Source organism: Scomber japonicus, chromosome 16 (assembly GCF_027409825.1).
Source record: "Scomber japonicus isolate fScoJap1 chromosome 16, fScoJap1.pri, whole genome shotgun sequence".
Taxonomy (NCBI): Eukaryota; Metazoa; Chordata; class Actinopteri; order Scombriformes; family Scombridae; genus Scomber; species Scomber japonicus.
The window spans coordinates 26074256-26097126 of record NC_070593.1 but is presented as its reverse complement, the minus strand read 5'-3'; the positions used below and the strand labels follow the sequence as shown (position 1 = coordinate 26097126).

General features: G+C 40.2%; 1 protein-coding gene across 1 annotated transcript in view; it reads right to left on the bottom strand.

Annotated features, from left to right (window-relative positions):
- ccdc88c (coiled-coil domain containing 88C) overlaps positions 1-19663 on the bottom strand; it is a 47557-nt gene extending 27894 nt beyond the window's left edge. The window contains exons 1-6 of the mRNA XM_053335342.1: positions 19085-19663; positions 16415-16527; positions 13844-13952; positions 2900-2969; positions 1730-1788; positions 390-473 (exon numbers count right to left, since the gene is read on the bottom strand). Of these exons, the coding sequence (XP_053191317.1) occupies positions 390-473; positions 1730-1788; positions 2900-2969; positions 13844-13952; positions 16415-16527; positions 19085-19144 (495 nt within the window). The 5' untranslated portion in view covers positions 19145-19663. The remainder of the gene's footprint in view (positions 1-389; positions 474-1729; positions 1789-2899; positions 2970-13843; positions 13953-16414; positions 16528-19084) is intronic.
- Positions 19664-22871: the final 3208 nt, after the last annotated feature.

The window sequence follows — 22871 nt, the reverse complement described above, 5'->3', positions numbered from 1 at the left end:
ACCGATATTAGAGAATTTAAAAATTCTGATATCAATATAATCGGCCGATGATAATATAACATATGTATGTAATATATACATACAAACACTTTTTTTTTTCAAATGTGGTTACCAAACACTTGGGACAAAGACATGTAATAGAAGCATGATATTTTACTGTTTAGGAATAATCTTCATTTTTATAAACAAGTTTTGTAATAGTAAACTTCACTGGGAGTTTAGTATGTATATGAGGATCAAATATATATATATATATATAAATATCAGCACATATCAGACGGTATAATCACTGATACCGATGTCTGTGATAGGCCAATATCGGCCAATAATATCAGTTGACAGATGGTGGGACTCTATCATAGATTCTACTAGCAGTGTGTTCTACTGACCTCCTGGATGTGAGACACAATGGCTGCCTGTGTCTCTATGTCCAGCAGCTTGATCTTCTCTATCATCTCCTCCTTACGCTCGCACTGAGCACACACACACACACACACACACAAACACACACAAATAAATAAAAGGAGGACATTTAAAAAAGTGTTTTCAAAATAAAGATAAAGCATAAATGTGCAAGTTGTTCAAGTATCAGGATTTTCCATTCTGCTGATGTCAGCAGAACAAGATAATGAGAAAAAGAAGCAGTGTGATGAAAAAATGGGAGTTTGATTGGCAAATGTTTATCTGATGGTTGCTGGAGTGGAGACAGAGATATTTTCAACATCAACAATATTATCATGTGGCTCTATCCACCCCTCCCTCCCTCCCTCCCTCCCTCTATCCCTCTCTCTTTCAGTTCATCCCTCCCTCATGACCTTCCTTTTTTCCTGAAACCAGTCGAACCAGAACAGGTAAGGGAGCGAGACAAAAGAAGGGAAGGGGGAGAGAGGGAGAGAGAGGGAGAGAGGGGGAGAGAGGAAGGATAAAGTGAGGAAGGGAGTAACAGAGCAGCCGTGGGCGACGGTGAGATGGAAAAAAGTGTTTGGTGGGTTCAGACAGAGACATGAGACAAACAACACACACACACAGAGAGAGAGAGAGAGAGAGAGAGAGAGAGAGAGAGAGAGAGAGAGAGAGAGAGAGAGAGAGAGAGAGAGAGAGAGAGAGAGAGAGAGAGAGAGAGAGAGAGAGAGAGAGAGAGAGAGAGAGAGAGAGAGAGAGAGAGAGAGAGAGAGAGAGAGAGAGAGAGAGAGAGAGAGAGAGAGAGAGAGAGAGAGAGAGAGAGAGAGAGAGAGAGAGAGAGAGCATCTGCGCCCCCACCTCCCACATGACTGCCCCCTCCTTTTTTAATTCCTACAGGTGAACCTTATTAACTCTTTAACTACCACATCCAACCAAATCTCAATTGCTCCTGAACATTTCCATAAGTAGTGAAAGTGTGTTTGAGGTCTAACTGGTTTGGCTCACATCCTGAACTCTGCTTCATTTACTTGTACAAATATTTAAACTGTAGTTCCAGAGCTTTAAATCTTACACTGAGGTGTTCACATTTGCTACATTTTCATTATTTAGAGTCATAAACCTGTTGGCTGTTATTGTTGTTTGATTCTGCAGTAGCTTCCAGTCCCACCCTGCACTGTATCAGCAGGCCAACACAGCAGCTGTGCTCAGACATGCAAAATTAAACAGACATGAACACACTTCCTGGGACAGACTGGGTGGTACGGTAAGCTCGCGTGTTTGGGTGTGTGTGTGTGTGTGTGTGCGCATGTGTGTGAATGTGTGTTACCTGGACAGCACAGCCTAGTACCAGCAACAAAAGTCTTTTCAGCTCCTCCATGCTTTTAGCTGTAGGGGATGACAACAAAACACACACACACGTTTTCATTCTTTTTTTCCTTTTTTTTTTTTTAGTAACCATGACACCATTAATGGCGGTAAACCTACAAGGTACAACAAGATTGAAAGTTAGACACAAGGCCAATTATCACACCTCAGGGAGTGTTACAGTATATTATGCAATAGCTAACCTTTCACTGCTGACTAAACTGGCTTTTTGTTATTCACTGTACTACATTTCAACTTTGGTTCAACTCTGCAACCATACACATACAACTGTACAGTAAAGTACAACTACTACCACAAAGACACACTATATATAGACCTGGTATTATTATACATTTATACTTCATGCATGTACTAACACATTGAAGCAATTTCCTCCTTCAGTTGTTTATCTGGTTTCTGGTTAGGAAAACATTTTAACTTGGGTTGCATAAAAAAAACAAGACTAAGATATCTGATTACTCAACTATAAAAGGGTTAGTGACTCATAAAGGTTGGCAAGATGAACAATTCAATAATATGTTTAAACTAGTTTTAAAAGCAGCATCAGGTTTGTTTAAATGTTGGTTTGAAATGTTATTTGCACAATTTTTTACCAAAAGTAAGACTGAATGCTCCTGAAAATGTCAAATGGTGTAACCACAAAAGAATGATAAATATTACACATTTTATCCACCTACAGTGTATTTAAGTGGATTTATACTAATAATGACTTGGAACAATTGTATTCCATTACAAGTTGAATTATTTGGTGCAAAGTTTTATGGTTACACCACTTAGACATTTTTTCCATAATCCTCTAATGTATTCTCTCAAAGGGGATTAAAAGCAGAAATTTGATGCTGAGTCCACAAAAAAAGAATGTGTGTTAGTTATTCATACGTTTATTTTCACATTTTAACGGCTTTTAAATTGATGGACACAAAAAAAAAACCCTCATTGACAAAAATCTAACTCTGGTTACACTGTTTAAATCGCTGCTTTCCTCACTTTAACAATCTGACTGATGTTAATAGTGCGTATCTTTCCAACAGGGTAGTGGAACTATATGGGCTTAATCAACAGCAGGGTGTGTGTGGGGGGTGTGTGTGGGGGGTGTGTGTGTGTGTGTTACCTGATATGGGATCCTTGGCGATGCAGAGAATGTTTGGAAGGGGCATGACTATTAACTGCTGTAATGTGTCCTGTAACAGAGCAGAGGAGAAAAGACTTCAGTTATTAATGACTTTATTACAAGATACATAGATACACCAGCTAATATTTACACAGCTACTTTGATTTTGGTCACTTTTAAGAAGAGTTCCTCCTCATGTGACTAAATGCAGACATAATATGTGTAGTAGTGTTGTTCTGGCTGCTCAGTGTTGATCTAAACACATTCTGTAGAAAGAACTCAAAGTCCGGTTTTGGGGCTGACCCAGACATGTGTGCCTACGTGTTGTGTCTGTGCATGTGTGTGTAGGCAGGAGGCCAACAGGAAACACACGACAAAAAGACAAAGAGAGAGTGTGTGTGTGTGAGTGTTCTGTGCGAGTCAGGAAAGAAACCGGGCCCGCTAGGAGGGCATACTTTCCATTCCTGAATATCCTCTCCTCCTGCCTCCCAAAGAAAAACCCCACACCTGATTGACCAGAGGGGACGAGGAAATTCTACTTTTAATAAACTAAAACATTTTTTACTAAATCACTCTCACACACACACACACACACACACACACAGAGACAGTGGTGGGGAGTCAGAGGTGCTGTGTCACTTGTTGTTTTGAGATGAGGGAACATGAGGGGATTAAGGTCACATAGGAAGACATTAGGTTTAGGCTCACATGGGAGGTGACATGATGATTACCTCTGGCTGAGGAGAAGGGAAATGTACTGATGGAGGTGTGGAGAGAGAGAGAGAGAGAGAGAGAGAGAGTGTGTGTGTGTGTATGTGTGTGTGTGTGTGTGTGTGTGTGTGTGTGTGTGTGTGCTGACTCTGTGTGTTTTGGGAGAAGGGAAGCGACTGTCAGCAGGGAAGGGCGGGCTGGAATAATGCTCATACACACCTTCCTAAAATCCACACATGACCTGTACTAATGGTATTTGGTCAGTTCAGTCATAGCTTCATGAGGTATGCTCTGTCTTTCTTTCTTTCTCTCTTTCTCTCACTCTGGTCGAGCGTCACCTGCTAACCAAGCAAATAAACGCAGGCATCAGCTTACACCACCGTTACAACTGACCTGAGCTGCAGGGACAAATGTTCAGGTAGTGCAATACCTGCAGATACTGTTACACCGGTCTATACAGCAGCAAGTAAGCTGATAGCCCCCCAGTCTGTCCCTCTCTCTCTCTCTCTCACACACACACACACACACACACACACACACACACTGTACGGTGTGAATAAAACATGTGAGCTGACTACCAGATGTCTTTAAGCCAGAGCAAGACTCCAGCTGAGACCCACGATCAATCTGGAAGCACTGTCATGAAGTTTAAGTTTATTTTCATGCAAAAATACGAGAGAGGATGAAAGAAATAGAGCAACTGAGAGTGAAGTTAGATTTGAAGCTGGAGTGGGACAAAACGTTTAATATTTGGTCTAAAAAGAGACACCATATTTTATTCCAATCACCTCTACAGTGTCAGACATGGTTCAAATCTTTTTAGTTAGTTGTGTATTATCTTTAATGTTAATATTTATCATGCAAATGTTGGTCATTAGTTTGAAAAGGTGCCTGCCATTAAAAGGTGGAGTAGAGTTGTGTTTGCATATATATAATCTATCTTCATAAAACATTTGTCAAACTGATTTTAAAACTATTTTATTTCCTGGAGTGCCTTGGCAGTCAAGTAGTTACCACACATGCCACATAATAACATTATTTATCTCTCTCTCCCTGTTTCCTGTTGGCCTCTATGCCAGCTACTTTCAAACAGAGCCAAAAATGAATCTTAGTGTTTTATTTCCTGAGTCATTACATCCATATAGTAGCTCACAGGCTTCTATCACCAGTCATTGAATATATATATATAGTGTTGATTATTATTATTATTATAATGTCAAGCTTGCAACAATGAAACAATGTTCCTATTGGCTTCAGTGGTGCTGTTACCTACATATCACTCACTGGCATGGGCAGCAGAACATTTCTGTGGTTTTCTGTCAGCTTTGTCAGCAGAGGCTGCACAGCAGGAGAGTGTTATACAACACGGCTGCTGTACAGTAGATGCTGCAGCAAAGTAAAACTGTCCTGAGGGACAAACGAGGCAGCAGGATGCACAGCAGGTTTGTGAGCAGTTAATAGTTATAGAGGAGACTCATAAATGACAGAACAATGGAGGAGATGTTTTTCATCTTTAACTACTGCTGGTTAGACAATGATGTCGCCTTTAAAAATCCATGCTGCTCTAAATCTACTGTAGTTTTACTTTTAGAAACTCTTCCATCACATGTCAACAGTACTGAACTAATGCAAACTCTTTACATCAAGTATCACATCTGGAAATACATATAATACAAAGTAGGGCTGCATATTGTTTAAAAAATAACATCAGTACCAATCCAAGTACCTTTAAAGTGACACTGATACCAACTGAGTACTTCATCTTGTATCCAGTATAACAGGTGTGTAGTGTAGACACACTTTAGAGTGTTAAGGTGGCATCTTGGCTGCTGAACTGCTAAGTGTGCTAACTCAATTTCACCATGACTTCACCACCACAGATGGGTTGTAGCTGCTGTGGCAGTGGGCCAATCACACGTCGCATTAAATCCAAGAATGCTTGTGTTGATTGGCTGTGAGCAAGTCCATACAAATAGTCACATTTTCTAGCTCTGGGTGCAAAAAGAAGAGACTGACGGGAGACGTTTCAATTTATTTCGGTAAATACCTTAAAGGTGCAGAGTACTGATACTAACTGGTTTTGGGGCAGCTGTGGCCCAGGAAATAGAGCGGGTCAGCCACTCATTAGGAAGATCAGCAGTTTGATTCCCGACTCCTTCAGTCCACATGTCCTTGGGCAAGATACTTAACCCTAAATGTGTGTGTGAATGGATGAATATGACATGTAGTGTAAAAGTGCTTGGAGTGGTCAGAAGACTAGAAAACTACTATATATAGTCCAATATCCATAAGTGGTTGTTTTGACAGGCAGACTTCAACAACATTACATCATAATGATAGCTGTCAGCTGTTTCACACTGTCAATTAAACATTACATGTAAAACATTCAACCAAAAAGGATTCAAATCTAAACAATACTTTCCTCATTTACTGTGAGAAACATGCACATATGCTTTGTTTTGATTGTATGACAGTCCTGTTGTGTTGTGAAGGTATATTTAAAGCCAGAGTTGCGTGTGGACTTCAACCAGCTCTGCTGATCTCTGAACCACATCAAGGGATCATTTTGGTGTACACTTTATTTTTCAGTCTACATGAACTAAACAAACACTAACACAATGTCAACTCTTTGTCTTTTAACTGATAGCGTGTGAGTGTGTGAGAGTGTGTGAGAGTGTGTGAGAGTGTGTGTGTGTGTGTGTGTGTGTGTGTGTGTGTGTGTGTGTGTGTGTGTGTGTGTGTGTGTGTGTGTGTGTGTGTGTGTGTGTGTATATACAGCTTTGATCTATAGATATTCTCCTGCAGCAACATCACCAGCAGGATCTAACACTTAAAACTGACAAGAGATCAATATGTGCCCACTAACACACTGGGCTCAGATTTCTAATCCAAGATCAATAAAATGGTGGCAGCTGACATGAGATGTGACTTTGAGCTGCTGAGCTTCACAACTTTCTCTCTACTTGAACTGCTTTATAATTCTAGTCAAACACTGCTCCTCTCCTCTTAACAAGCTCTGTACTAGTTAACTGCTTTTGATGATACATTTAAAAGTTCATTCTGGTTAACTTCAGAGTCAGAAGAGTGTGTGTGAACAGCTCAGTGTCACATTAAATGTTTCAGTGGACTTTACAGACATGCATGTTCCTGATCCAGCCCAACGTCTCTGACAGGAAGCACTTGTAGTATTTATATTTGGGTAACAACAGACAGCAACTGGATTGCGACACACTAAAGAAGAAAAGCTGGAGGAAACATGTTCTCTATAGTGAACTTTCACAGCTGTCAGGGATCCTGACTCTCACAACCCCTGCTTCATTCTGGAACGAAGCAGGATGTGACACCTTTATCACATCTCTTTTTCTCATCCCTTGTTTTTCTGTAACCATGCAGTCAAATAAAGACTTAACAGGCAAACCTACTAGATAGATACATTTGTTATTGTAGATAAGGTTTTTATTCTTAGGATCAACATCTCTTTCAAAGTATACAGTGACTGACACTGACACTGATCGGCTAACACAAGTGCATATTATTGATTAACATGGCAGCTGTCAAGGGGTGGGATATATTTAGGCAGTAAGTGAACAGTCAGTTCTTCACACTGATGTGTTGGAAGATGGACAGATGGGTGAGTGTAAGGATCTGAGCAAAACTGACAAGGGACCAATTATGATAGCTACATGACTTGGTCAGAGCATCTCCAAAACAGTAGGTTTTGAGGGGTCTTTCTGGTCTCCAGTGGTCAGTATAAGAACAAGGTCATGGATGCTCATTGATGCACATGGAATTGAAGGCTAGCTAATCTGGTCTGATCTATCAGAAGAGTTGCAGTAGCACTAACTGCTGACAAAGTTCCTGCTCTGATCAATGTTGTGCTGAGAAAGGTTAGGTCCTGACATTCATGTGGGTGTTACTCTGACACACACTACTCATCTAAACACTGTTGAACACCAAGTACATCCCTCCATGTCAACAGTATTTCCTGATGGCCTGTTTCAGCAGGATAAACACCAGATAGATACCGCAGAAACTGTTCAGGAATGGTTTGAGAGTTCAAGGTGTTGCCTTGGCCTCCTTATTCTCCAGGTCTCAGTGTAATCCAGCATCTGTGGGATGTGTTAGAAAATCCAGTTGGATCCATGGAGACCCCACCTTACAACTTACAGTGCTTCAACAATCTGCTGCTAACTTCTTGGTGCCAGATACCAGAGGACGCCTTCAGAGGTGTTTTGGAGTCCATGCAATAAATGGGTCAGAGCTGTTTTGGTAGCATGAGGGGGGATATACACAAGGAAGGTGGGGTTAATGTTGTTCAGATAGAAGAAGGAGTGGTAACTACTGATGGAAGGTGCTTTTACTTGCTTCACATTTCAGGAGTCAGGAGCAAATTAAGTGGTACGACTGTATCAGAGAGTTACAATACAGAGAAAACAACTAATAACTTCTTCCTTAGCTTGCATCAGATTTTATTCAATTGAGTTATTTTGTTTTTTTTCAAATGACTCCACTAACAGGCAGATATGTGGGACTGAAATCTAAAATCCTTGATGGAGGTAACAATATTAAATTTATAGTTGTGATGATTAATCAATAAGTTGCCGATTAACATCTAATTAGACACGAAGACACTTGAGCATGTCCTCCTGGGCTTTCCGAAAGAGGGATTAACATTTTTCACCATTTCCTGGCATAGCAACTAATCAGTTAATCGATTAAATCATTAAACAGATGAATCAATAATGAAAATAAGTGTAAGTTGCTGCCATAATTCCAATTGTGATTGAATGTTAATGAAGAACAAATGAAAAGTAACACTGGTTTGCTAGACTTAACTCAGTTTTCCTCCAGCTAAAAATATCAGTTAAAACAACAATTGAACTAATAGCTTCTTGAAGGACTGCTGTGTGTGTGTGTGTGTGTGTGTGTGTGTGTGTGTGTGTGTGTGCTGATGACACAAGTCCTGACTGTACGGCACTGTGCTGGGCAACGGTTAGTGAACTGTTCAGAGATCCTCATTCCTTCCTCCATAGTAACACCTCTTCTTTCCTTCCTTTCTTTTTTTCTCTCTTTACACAGAGAACATTAGCTCTCTGTCTCTACCCGGGACGACAGTTGTTGCCCTCTAACAGTCAAAGAGGTGATGACGCAAACGTGCGCACACACACATACGCACATGATACAATAAGTTAGATCAAGCCAAAAGGTAATCTCATGGTCAAGCCTCACCCTTCCAATAAATAAACTCACACTCACACTCACACACACACACACACACACACACACACACACACACACAGAGCAATAAGTTGAAGCAATAAAACACCTTCATTGACTTTGAACAGGGTTAGTTTCCACACATCCAATATTACAGCCCACCTTGCCACCAGTGTGTGTGTGTGTGTGTGTATTATGTTGTGTGTACAAAGTAGGCCAGAGGATATGAAGTTCAAAACATCCCATGTAGACTTGAGGCTTTGTTCCGCTGTTCCCACGGTAACCAAGGAGGCGTAAAGTGAGAGGGGGGAAAAAAAGAGGGGCGGGCAAAGGAGAGCGAGAGAGAGAGAGAGAAAATTGTGCTCGAGTTACTACTACACACAACAAGACAATGTGTTTCACACGACGAGCTTCACACACTCACACTCACTCACTCACTCAATAAAACACAAGTCGTGCCTCACTGTTGTTGTGTGAGGTACTGGGACTGTATCAGAGCTAGAGAGCATTGCCCAAAAATGTCTCATATTCACTCATATTTCATTGTGATTAAATAAATAACAGAGGTTCTCACAAGTGTTGCACACAGTAGAGTGGTGGGAACTAAAAACAATGGTACACTTTGATTATGTGTCTTATTTCTGCTTTGATAATAGTGTCAGAGTGAATACATGCAGGGCTGCAACTGACACCTTTCCATCTTCTGTCAATATACTCCATTTTTAACCCTTACATGCTGTCATGCAAGATTAGTCAAACATTTATTAATGACTGGTGTAGAGTCTAATTACGAGTCAGAATATGAACAGTATGTAAAGGGTTAAAGTAACTTTAGTGTGTAAAGAGTCAAAAGTCACAGGAAATGCTTGGTTCAAGTTTCCAGAACACCAGTCTTAAAATGACTCATTTTGTCTGATGAACAGAAGAACGTATTATTTGATTCATTGATAAATTGATAGAAAATAATGACAATATTTAGATGATCAATTAATAGCTGATGTCATTTTTCAAGTAGAAAATGCTGAACGTTCTGTTGTTTCAGGTTCTCATGTGACAAATAGCTGCTTTATTTTCTTTAATGTGATTGTAAATAAAGCAAAAAACAAAAATCAATAAATCCATAATGAGAATGATTAAATACATGGTGATATTTAACTAAGAAAAGACAAGAAGTTGCAACCAGCAAATGTTTAAATTAAAAGTCTGATTCATTTTCTGTTAATCAACTGATCAGCTGATTGTTACAGGGACACTGTGGAAAACCCAGCAAGAGTGTCAACAGTTTAGAATTATTCAGAGAGTGATATCAGGTTACTGTGTTCTGTACAATAGAGAGGCAACAGACGGGAGGTGACTGACCCCCCCCCCCCTCCTCTCATACACACACACACACACACACATGGTTAGTGCTTTGTCACTGGGGAGAGTGGGAGGATTCACTGGACCGGCCTGTGTGTCTGCTGGGACATCATCTAATTAGGAGAAAGCCAACGCCTAGTGCTGTATGAACAGCTGGGTATAGTGTCTGCATGATGAATGTATGTGTGTGTGCTCTGTCATAGTCTACTTTTGGGGACAGAGCTCAGACTTGGGACCGGTTAATTGATGATGGCATGTCCAATTGGGGACAAAAGTCAAGTCCCCAGTGGGGAAAAAGCTGAATTGTAAGGTCAGCGGTTAAAGCTTAAGTTAGATTTAGGTAAGTTGTGGTTAAGGTTAGGGCTAAGGTTAGGCACCAGGAAATGAAAGTGAGTCTATGTAATGTCCCCAGAAGTGACCATGGCCTGATGAGTGTGTGTGTGCATGTATTTTGAGCTTAAACCTACTCACATTCTAAAGCTCATAACTCACTGACTTAATGTTAGACTAAGGTGTGTGTATGCACGTGTGTGTGTGTGTGTGTGTGTGTATGGGGTGTGTGTTAAGGCCAGAGTATTTGACTGTGGTTAGAGATTAACCATCATGGACAGATTAACCCCAAACTGCCCAGAATGACCCACTTCACAGAGTGTACACACACACACATACACACACACACACATAGATTGAGCAGCAGATGTGGTGTGTATTGTGTTTGACCTGCATGTGTGTATGGTATCCATACATGATCAATGTTACACTGCAGTATTGTGTATTATGTGGGACACTATGAACACAGTAATTACACTCTTTGTTTTGGTTGGACTAGAAAGATCCAGAGAAAATATCAGATTCTTACCAATAACAATTGAGCTGATTTTCTATATTATTCATTATCATTAATAAATCTCTAGGTCTGTATCAGTGCCAAGCAGAGCTTCAAAAAAGATAGAGAAGCCATATAACTCCAAACTGTTTTGACAGTCTTCTTAAAAATAAAAGTATTGTACCAGTTATGCACCAAGCATAATTATAAATTGAGACCTGAGAGCTGGTTAAAAGCTCCAAAAATGAATAATAAGATATTGTGTAACTATGAGTGGATACACTAGTTAAATCAAGCTGAATGATATCTGAATAACACTATGATGCTGACAGCTCTGCACTGTTTACTGAATGGAGTGATGGTCATTTACAGCAGACACACTGTTCATACATACTGCTAACATACTATTTCCTTCAATCAAAGCTTTATTTTGAAAAGCTCTGCACACCCACACAGGTGTTTCCACCCACTTTCTGATTGGACCTCAGCTCAGGATGAAGGTGGGAGGAGGTGATCTGATAATGAGTGGACAGCAGAGACACATTGTTGCTCACACCTGTCTCTAATATGTGTCTCTAGCTGTCCGCTTGTGTCCAGATGGCAGATTTGTTGTTAGTCTAATACAAATGTTTCATGAACTAACATACATACACGAGCTATTCCAACTTCAGTATGTCCTGTATGTATATATGTATGAAGATTAGAACAAAGGGGTTGGGTGGGTTACTTTCACAGCACCACCTAAACAAATTGGATTAATGTGCGATCACATAGGTTAAAAATAGAAGTTTAAACCTCTATTTTTAAAGGTGCTGCACGTATGTTTCCATCTATTCTAACTGATGAGACTGAGGTTACCAATAAGATGCAAGTGCAACAGGTGTGAACAGCCAATATTGTGTGTGCAGTGTTATTTTAACAGCATTCAACTCCAGCTAACTGACACACATTCAACAGAAACGTGTTATCAAATTATCTTCCTCCTGATTCAAATCATCAACAACTACATGAAAGCAGTATGCTCTCTGCGCTGTGTGGAGCTTAGAGGAAGTGTGTGTCTGTCTGTGTGTGTGTGTGTGAGCAGGACATGCTTACAAACTCTGCCAAAATCAGCTGCATCTGAGCTCCTTATTGCTGATTCGCGTTGCTGCTCATTGATGCACGCAGGAATTATGAATGTGGATGAAAGGCTGTAATTAGCTGTGAGAGGACGCTCAGGTTACATCACTGTTTGGCATGGGTACACACGGAAAAAATCACACACACACAAACATGCTACTCAGTGTCTAATCTACATGACAAGTTTTCCTGTTGTGAAAAATAACAGTACACACAGCTGGGTAATTGATTAAAGTGACATTCCACCTAAAATTTACTTTTAAAAAAAAACTAAAAAACACACCCTCCCTCTTTGATGCTAATCTTTCCTGACACAGTGGAAACGATCTCTGATTTCACTCATTTACTGGCATCCTCAAACAGAAACACGTCTCACCTCCTAAATTTGAAGGGTGGATTAAGGAAGTGCTGAACTGTATCAAACTTGAGAATATTCTCTAAAGCATGTTTCTGCAGTGGAGAAACCAATAAAAGTGGCTCGTATATCTCAGTGTGCTTCTCCTCCGGCTCGCTGTGTTTCAGGCACATTCTGAGCAGCTGATACAGCTCATACTTCATCGTTTTTGGCAGGAGAATCACCGAATGATGTGCCTCTAAAAGTTTCCCCCACATCTACAGACTGGCTGATCATTCTGGCAAACTGCTCCTCTCTCCTCTGACTTTGTGTGTGATGACTTTTAGGATAAAATGAGACATGGAAAAATAGTTTCCGTGGAGCCCGAGATGAGAACCTGAACCCTCAATTTTAAAAACGGAGACCTGGACACAGCTAAAATGTATTAAAGGGAGTTAGTACCAGACTTGAAATGCAAAATATATGCAAAGTTATTAACAAATATAAAAACAAATCATGTCTTTTTTTATGTCTCCTGACCCGCTGAGTTAAAGTACTTTAACAGAGCAGTTATTATATTACTGGAGCATCTTCACACAACCTTCTAGAATTACAGCTCCACTTAAAAAGGAGAGCAGTGAGGGACTTTTGTAGTCTTTCAACATAAGAACAAAGTTTCAAAATGTGTCACTGAATGCCGCCTTATCTTATTACGTCTTCCTGTGTCAGCAGCTTTCATTACTGCTGCACAGACATTGCTTATTCTGTGCTGCTATAATCCTAAAATCTGTTTATTGGTAGAAAGCAGCATTTTTATAACTGCTTGTAGAGGAAGTTAGTTAGTATCTTAATGAACTTAGATTGACACGGTTAAACTGACTTACTTCCTGGTTGTATTGAGCAATGCACATTATTGGTTGTAAAGCAATTATTAAAAATGATTGGCCAGCAAAGTTCAAAGCTGATCAATACTGATGTATGTCATAATCAATACAGCTGTGACTGACACGCACATAGTTATATGATTTAGGAATGTGTGTGTGTGTGTGTGTGTGTGTGTGAGTGATTGGCTTTAGGAGTATGTATCATGTATGTGTTGTTCTATGTATAGTTTGTTGTGTGTGTTTGGCTGCAGGATCTGTTCAAGTTTCGAACATCAAACACATGACAAGGATGATGGCTACAAACAACCCCCCCCCAGGCAAAGCAAATCAGCTGAGGGGATCGATGATAGTAGCATTTCCAACAGAAAGAGACAGAGATTATAAATTGGCTAAAAATAAATAAAGAAATATGTGTGCTGGTGGGATAAATAAGTAGAGTAGTTTGACTCATGAACCATCTGTGTGTGTGTGTGTGTGTGTGTGTGTGTGTGTACCTGGTAGTACATCCTGATGTGTCTAATGAGCACGGTCAGGTTGTGAAGGCGAAGCGCCATGTCATTGTTCACATTCTTGTTCAGCCTCTGATTGGTTGGGCTGGGGTCGCTATGGAGGCAAAAACACATGTATGTTATTAGTGGCTGTTTAAGACAAAGATCATCACACACACACACACACACACACACACACACACACACACACACACACACACACACACACACACACCAAGTGCAGGGTAACTATTGTGCTACAGAAGGATTTACGTTGACATCCACATGTCAGCCGGTGCCACGCTGATTTGCATATGAACAGAGGAGGAGGGGGGGAAGAGGGGGGTACTGTCTGTGTGACCTACTATGACTGTGATGACGTCAGTGTGATGTTAGAGCTCAATTCACCTCTGATGGAAAGTGCTTGGAACCAGTAAACAGACTGTTACACCAGTAACTCAAAGTCTGTTTACAAGCCTGTTATTAACTTCATGCATCAATATATTAATAAAAGTAAAGTTCATCCTATAAATCAGCTGTCCAATATAAGTTAACAGTAAGTTGCACCAATCCTTTGTAATTCTTGGTATTGCTTATGTTGTGTTATTCCAGTGAGCTGTCATCATTAACAGCATTTTAATGAGGAGTCATTATTTCTAGGCCTGTCACAATAATTATTGATTTATCCGTACAATAGTGTAATTATCAACATCATCATGTCTATACATGGACATGACCATGATCATTCTTTTGACCTCAATATTACCACACACTTTACATTAGCAGCTAAGAGGCTATTCATGTCACATTGGCTAAGCTAGTAGTGTCCTCCATTCCTCACTGTGTTCGTCCTGAGTGGAGACTGGAGAAGAATTAAAGGTAAATAACTCTGTACCCAACCATAATGACAGTCTGTGTGTAGCACCCAGTCTCCAATCTCACCCCCACCCCCCTTCCATTATTATACTATTATATAATCATTATATCAGTGGTATAAAATGATGTCCAAATGACAATAATATTGTTTATCATGATTATTTCTGAGACAATATATGGTCCAATATAAGCAGTTATCGTGATATCTCAATCCTCACAGCATAAATACTACACAGGGACAAAAAAAAAAAAAAATCACACTGCAGTTTAATATGCTTATGTACTTCACTTGTCTTCATTTAAATGAGCAGATCAAGTGCTCTTATTTTGAAAAGGAATACAACTAAATTAAACATGTATGGAGGCCAAAGACAATTTAAACTTAGTGAAGAAGTATTTAAAAAAATATAATAACAGCATCAGGTGGGTGGAGCACCAGCTGTTTGGAAATTCAAACCTAACCTACTTATGAATTATGTTGGGTTTTTTTTTCTCTGGAGGTGTTTTACATGTCAGTGAAACAGCTGTGACACACAAACTAGTTCTCACATAGAGAGAAGTGCCAGGCATAGAAGTTGTAGAGAACTCAACCAACTAACATTAGCTTTGCTTTTAAGTGCCTGATAACTACTTTTATTGGACGATATATTGTCTCAGAAATAATCACGATAAACGATGCTATTGATCAATTGATACCACTGATATACTATATATGATAAGTTGATCATTATTGTGACAGATGTAGTGTGAGACAGTGAGAGGGTTTACTGAATGATCTTCATCTCCAGCTCTTCACATGACAATCAGCTGTTCTGCTTTGTTAACCAGTTTAATCCGTTTCATTGGTCAGCTTGTTTCAGTTCAGTTTAGCTTCTTCTGCTAACTGTACTGTGACCACCGCTTCACCTTTAACCTGTTTCACTGTTCCAGCATCACTCTCTTTGTATTTTTCCACAGTCAGTATAATAAAAGCTGTGTAACATAACAATACTGCTATGTGTTTACAGACTGGCTGATTTAACAGCTGACTGCTCCTCTGACTGACTGATCTGCCAACTGTCTCTGAGTGCTTTTCCTTTAATATATCGCTCTTCCATCCAGAGCCCTTCTCCCTCCCTCCATCTCTCCCTCCCCCTCCTTTCTAACCCAATTTCTCATAAACCCCTACCAAGTCCTAATCACCCCTCCGTTCCCCACACACCCCCCACCAGTCAACCCCAGTCTACATTCAGTGTGTGGAGAACAATAGCATGCTTATCATTGTTTCTGAAGACAATAACTGACATATGAACATGTGGTGTGATTGGGGACAGTAGGAGGAGGAGGGGGGAGGGATTGGGGTCTCTGAATTGGGGTACGCAGTAAGATCCAGATTGGACACATGTAGGTATTTTTTATTATTGTTATTATTATGATGGGGTTGTGTCTCAGCTCTAAAAAGGGGTTTGTCACATATCTCCATCTCTAACTCTACCCGGCTCTTCTCGCTGCAGACTCGAGCGGCACATCTGGCTGAGACGTTTACGACCTGAAACCAGCGAGTCAGGATGTGGTCGCTTGATCACGCTGACAAGCACGCACAGGAAACGCTGGATTAACTCACGTACCAGTCATACAGCAGTCCACATACACTTAAGGACATTTCTGATTTACTCATGCTCGTAAAAAAAAAACGTGGAGCTCTACATGGGGACTACCTACATGTGTGTCATGATCTTGTGCAGGAAGACGCCGTCCGCCAGCTCCATGAACATGTTGACCCGCTCCTCTGAGCCCACGTCCTGGCACGGGCCCAGCGGACCCAGCGTCCTCACCTGGAGACACAGACAGAGAGAGAGGAGCTGTCAATCACACCTGGAAACATACTGTTGATGTTTTTACTTTCATCTAAATATGCTGGTGACAACATGCGTTTTTAGGTGATGATGTTTATAGTCATGTATTTTAAGCATTATATACTTGTCTTTCAGGTTGGAAGAGCTCAAAAGTCACTATTATATCATGTGTGATTCAGCAGTGTAACACGTGGGTGTATACAGAGAGATGGGTACAGGGTTCAGTACTATGACAGTTGCTCAGTGGTGCATGAGGTTAAAAAAAAAGGCCACTTCCTGCTGTAGAGACATCACCTGCTAACAACCGCTAACTCCTGGCTAACTTGAATATGGTGAAAACAATGCAGTTGCATTCAAATGCATTTTGCTGGCATGGTTTAGGTCCACTTGTCCCTTAGAGGGAAGAGTTACTGCAAATCAATACAAAGTAGTTGTGATCATCTTTATCCTATGATGGAATATTTCTATCCTGGAGTGCTCTCTTCCAGGACAATAATGCCTCCAACCATAGAGCAAGACAGCTCACTGAATGCTTTGATGAGTATGGAAATGATGAGAATCATATGCTGTCTCAACCCACTCAACACCTATGGGAGATTTTGTACTGACATGTTAGACAGTGATCTCCACCACCATCACCATAACACTAAATGAGGGAGTATCTTTTGGTAGAATGGTGTTGACAGACTGTAGAAACAATGCCACGGTGCATTCAAGCTGTTCTGCTTCTTTCTCATCCTATCACACAGCTCTAGCACAGAGCCATAGAAGCACAACCTTAAAGGCTAAATAGTGACGGTGTAGGTTTTCTAAACAAACACCATACATTACTCACATCAAGCAGATGATGTCATTCAGAGGGTTTCTCTGGTCAAGTGGTTCAGGCTGCTACCATAAACCCACACTGTCCTCTATGTGATTCTGTCCACAGACTGTTTTTAGTAGGTTATAACTAGAGCCTGACTGATATGTTGGTCAGTCAATATTGGGCTTTCATAGATATTTTTAAGCTATATGGGCAGCATATTTAATCCCTTTTCTTCATTCACGTTTCATATATATGTGCATGTATTTTTAAATCACAGTGAGTTTCAGTGCACTGATGTCATTTCACACAATAAACTGTGAAATATCACAGTCTCCATTACATAACTTTGTCACAAGTGTCTGATAGCCACATTTGAGGGATCACTGCAAAATGTGCATTTATGCATTATTCTTTATATAGGATTAAGAAGATGTATTGATTTTTTTGTACTTCCTAATATCGGCCCCAAAAGGTCCAGTATCAGTCAGGTCCTATTTAGTAGCTTAACTGCAGCATATAGACATTTAAAAGCAGCTTCACAGTCACAGATAACTGCTGCCTGTTTGCAGGTGTGTTGATCTGCACAAATCAACATTACAGCCATTCAATATATATACACACACAGCACATTAGATGTTTAAATTTTGGACTTATTCAGAGAGCTGTAGCTGAGAGCAGTGCTCTCTTTTTCAGGAACGCCCTGCACACACTCACATAGGCACACAGCTGGAAGCTGCCCAGTATAACCACAGTCTGATCTGCTGGCCACTGAGCAGCTCCACTGGAGCAGTAGAGGATTAAGGGCCTTGCTAAAGGAAAGCACTGCTCTTTCATTTTCCCCACCCAGATATATCCCAAAATCCAGTACAGGGATCAAATGCGGTCCAGGGACTGTACTGGTGACCTTCAGGTCTGCAGTCTGCCTCTCTGAACCGTGAACACTGAGAGAAACACACACTCTGAGAAGGTGAAAGTTGCCCTGTGTGGCCTTTCTTGTGCATGGCCTTGTTGATTGTATCCAACAAAGACGGGAAAAGTAGGTGGCTGACCACTCAGGTCAACAGGACGTGAGGTCACGGGGAAACAGGAAGTACCACAGGGTTAACAACCTGTTGACTGCTCAGCTGGGTGTCACAGTCTGGGCTCACAGCCTAAACTGAGCTGCAGGGATTTGAACACAAACACTGTTATCTATAACAAAGTGTGTTAGGCTTTAAAGCTGCCTGTTAAACACATGGAACACACCACACAGTGATAAAGGTGCATGAAGAACTGCTGCAGTCTAAAAATTAATTAGAGGTTTACAATCACTCCCTGCTTTAACTGTGCTGTGTCAGTGAATGCATTGATCATCAGCAGATCTGTGTTGACACATTCATGAATAACATCAACGTGTTTCTGTCCAGAAGTGTTGGAACAGCACAGAATGATGAGTTGAGCTGCAGCACATGTATTCAGTGAAGCAGGAAAACAGTTCAGCTTTTTTTCTGTTTGACAAAGTGAGAAATTAAATATGGAAAGTCCCACAGATACCAACAGAAGTGTTTCAACTGGTCACTAGGAAGAATGGCACTCTCACTGCACACACAGAATTAACACACAATGATTGCATTAAAGCTGCAGAAGAGAAACTTATTAACGAATGATGCATTCAGCGTCAAAGTGCTTAGTTAAACATGTGTGTAAATGTATGGAAATTGAAAGCAGCAGAAAAAGACCCCCACTCACCCACACCACGAGAGGTGACTCCATGAAAGAAGCCAGTAACTCCGACACAGTCACATCCATAGCTGCTCGAATGGCTTCCGATCAATCAATCAATCAATCAATCGATATCCGCAGCAGGCTCGCGGTAGGTCTCCACACCGGACAGAACAAAGCCCCCGCGAGGCATCGATTCCCCCCCCCAGCACGAGCTCTCTCTCCCTCTCACTATTGTCTCGCGCTGCCCCGTTTCCCTAAACACCGGGTTTAAAATAAATAAAAAACTAGTTTAAAATGAACTAAACTTATTCTAGAAACTTCCAAAAGTAGCCATATGCACCCCAGGGTGAGTTCCAGTCCGTTAAAGCGGGTAAATATCCAGTTCGTTTCTCGGTTGAAGGTAAAAACACTTGATCCAAACTTCGCAGGACAGTTGTTCACGTTGCCAAGGATACAATGCCTCGGACCGTAAAGTAGAAAGGACGACGTGAAAATAAAACAAAAAAATAAACAAAGTGTTAAAAAGTCAAATGCACGATAGAAGAAAAGAGTTAAAACTTTCAATTGTTAGCTGCTACATCTCCACGTCTCTTTTTTACCTCTCTCCTCTCCGTCTCTGCATCAACCTGACTGTGAGACCAGAGGCAGAGGAGGAGGAGGCAGGGGGATTGACTGACAGGCGTGCTGACCAATCCGCTACTGCAATAAGTGTAATTCCCGCCCTTTCTCAATAAATTAACCAATTAAAATGCTCTAATTTGGAAGCGTTTGTATGAGGCTGACGTCACCGTCAGACTGAACCAGGCAGCCAAAGAGTACAAACGGAGCAAGATAATTACCGTCCTAGCGAGGGGTCGCCAAAATACCGTTTATGGCTACTTTTAGTGGAGTTTTGTGAGCTAAGTATTGGAGTCGGTGTACTAATGTTACAGCGTAATAGTAATGTTATTAAAGAATTGTCTTATAAAGCTGACTTTTTTTTAAATTGTTTGTCTTCAGAACTGAGCTTTCTCGGCAGGATACAAAACATGACCATAGCAAACCATAGTGCATCATAACATTGGTGCAAAACTAGTGACAGTCACTGCGAGAGAACATTTTTCTCTATTAATGAATAAATACCAAAATATCTATTATCTGTGCTTTGTACGTTGCCTTACTAGTACGTCAATTTCGCAACTTGGATATTTGAAAATACAACAACCAGTCTATATAAACTGCTCATGCTTCTGCTTTGTATATTAAATATGAATAGTGTATTAAGTTAGCTTGCCAAAAGCATAGTTTATTTGCCTGTAAAACACTTTCCTTATTGGAGGTTATTAGCTTAAACTTAGGCTAGTATTTATATAGTATGTTTCTATAACAATTTATTTTATCAAACCTTTGGCCACATTAAAACATTTATACATTGTTTTTAAAGGTGTTTTTAAAAAGTAAATGAATGGCAATGTTAGAACAAAATAGGCCCAAAAATACATCTTTGTTATTCGTATTGTTTACGAGTGTTTGAAATATTTCCGTTAGTCGACACAGATATGAATTGGGGGTGAATCATCTTGCTTTGACTCAACACTCTCTGATCGCTCTTAGAACAGGTTGAAAGGAAACCAAAGATCAACTCTGATCTCAGGGTACAAAGGCCAAATGCAAAGTAGCTTGTAACTGATGACATGAAATACTAGAGCTGGGGAAGTTGCACAAAAGAAAAAAGAAAAGAAAAAGATAATGATGATAAAGTTGTAATTCATCAGATATTATTTTATGAAGCTTGTTTGTAACTTTTTATGGAGGCTGCTGTCTACCTTGAAGATTGAATTTGCTCGTGAAACAGTGGAATTCACAGAGGAATTTAACAGGAAAGTGAAGTCAAGTGTTTTGATGCTGATCCCAGTGCAGTTTGGCTTCATCTCATGTGGAGGAGTGAGCAGTGAAGTCTGCGTCATTTATTTGGAAGATTTCAAATCCAGAGTGTACTTTTGGTTTGGCGTGATCAGACAGGAAACGGTCAAGCTTAACATCACCATATCAAGAACCAGACCAAACATGTAGCACGCAAACAAAAGTTGCAAAATACAAATAAAGGCTGTTGCCTTTGGGCGAAAGTGCATGAGTACAGTGTCAGTTTAGTGTGGTTTCTTTTGAAGTAGTAGAGATGAGTAAGAGAAGCATGGCAGTGCACATAGTGAGAGTACAGTGCTCATTCAATATGTGCCTGTTCAGAGACTATGAAGGAGAAATGTTGCATTTCAAGTTCGTCACATCACCTGATCATTTCTATTTTGGATGACAAGTTGAGAAGGCACAGAGGAAAAAGCAAGAAAATAAATCTAAGAAGGAAACAGAAAAGAGGCTGAGGAAGGAGAGGGAGGGGAAGGATGAGAGAAGAGAGGAAGAGTCTGAGGAGAGGAAGGAAAAGGAGATGAAAGAGCCAAGAGAGAAGAAAAAAAAGAAGAGAGAGGAGTAACATCCTTTCAACCCTTACTCTCTTACTCCTTTACCCCCATCCCTTTATACTTATCTATGTCTGTCTTTGTGTAAAACTGTCATAACATTATTAAACCTGTTACCATGACAACTTGACAGCAATTATTCCATTAATTTTCCCTGTTTAATTTTCTGTTATCTGACCCTTCATCTTTACTTTACCACAATAAGAGATCATGGAGCCTGGAGGCTTTATTACAGCTTTACTGCATAAAGTAGAGACACACCGCCCTCTGCTGGTAAAGACTTAGTACTGCATCAGAGAAGATACATATCCTACTGCAAAATGTGCTTGTTCAGGACATTAGAAAAATGAATAGAGTTAATGTGAGGTGTGATTGAGTTAATACATCAACAATATGATAGAAATATGATGTCATTTTAAACCAATGACATCAATGTAGTTGGAGTATTACCAAGTTACAAAAGTGTGATATTACATAAAAAACTAAGAACTGTGGTATTACAGAATATATCTTAGTTATTTATCTATATTCTATCTTACTGTATTTTTTATGATTCCTTTTAAATGAAGTTTTAAAACTGTGAGTGTCCAGTCATTTGTATCATTAGAGGCATTTTCCATGTTCTGACTTGTAACAGCAGGAGAAGCATTGAAACAGGTGTAACTAATAACATTAACAAATCCACTGAAATGTTCCAGTTGAGTCAGTAAACAGAGCCGAGAACTAGGAAGACCTGAAAGGAATGCTGCATCGTTAATCTGATTAATTACAGCTCTGCTTTTCCTACTATGACTTGCCAGTACGTCTGTTGTAAAAAGGTTTATTGAATGTTAGCAGCATGTCGTGTTGGCAGCTAAACAGTGACTGAAGCTTTTCAAAGGTCAGAGGTGATGAAGACTAACTAACAAGCTCATAATCAGCTGCACGATGCTTGTGTATGATTCAAATATGGAAAACATGTTCTAATGAAGGCTGATGAATTTCATGCCAAACTCCATTCAATTTTTAGGGATTTTTAGAGTTAGCTTTTGTTAGTGTTAGTTACTGTGTGCATGATGAAAGCTGGTTATATTAAGAAGAGAGAAAAGAAGACAAACATGAAGCAGAAGGCCAGTTATTTTCTATCAATCATCTATTTATTTATTTATTCATTCATTGTGAATATTCATACAAAAAAATGCAGATTTTCTCAGGAAGAAGTGATGATAAACAGGAAGTGGTATCAATTAACTTTACATTCAATACAGTTAATTCCACTTAGCCCCGCCCGACCCCCCTCCCTTCTTACTCCTGGACCAATGGCACGGAGGCGAGGAGGGGGTGAAACCTGCAATCCTATTGGTGCATTCCAGACTTCA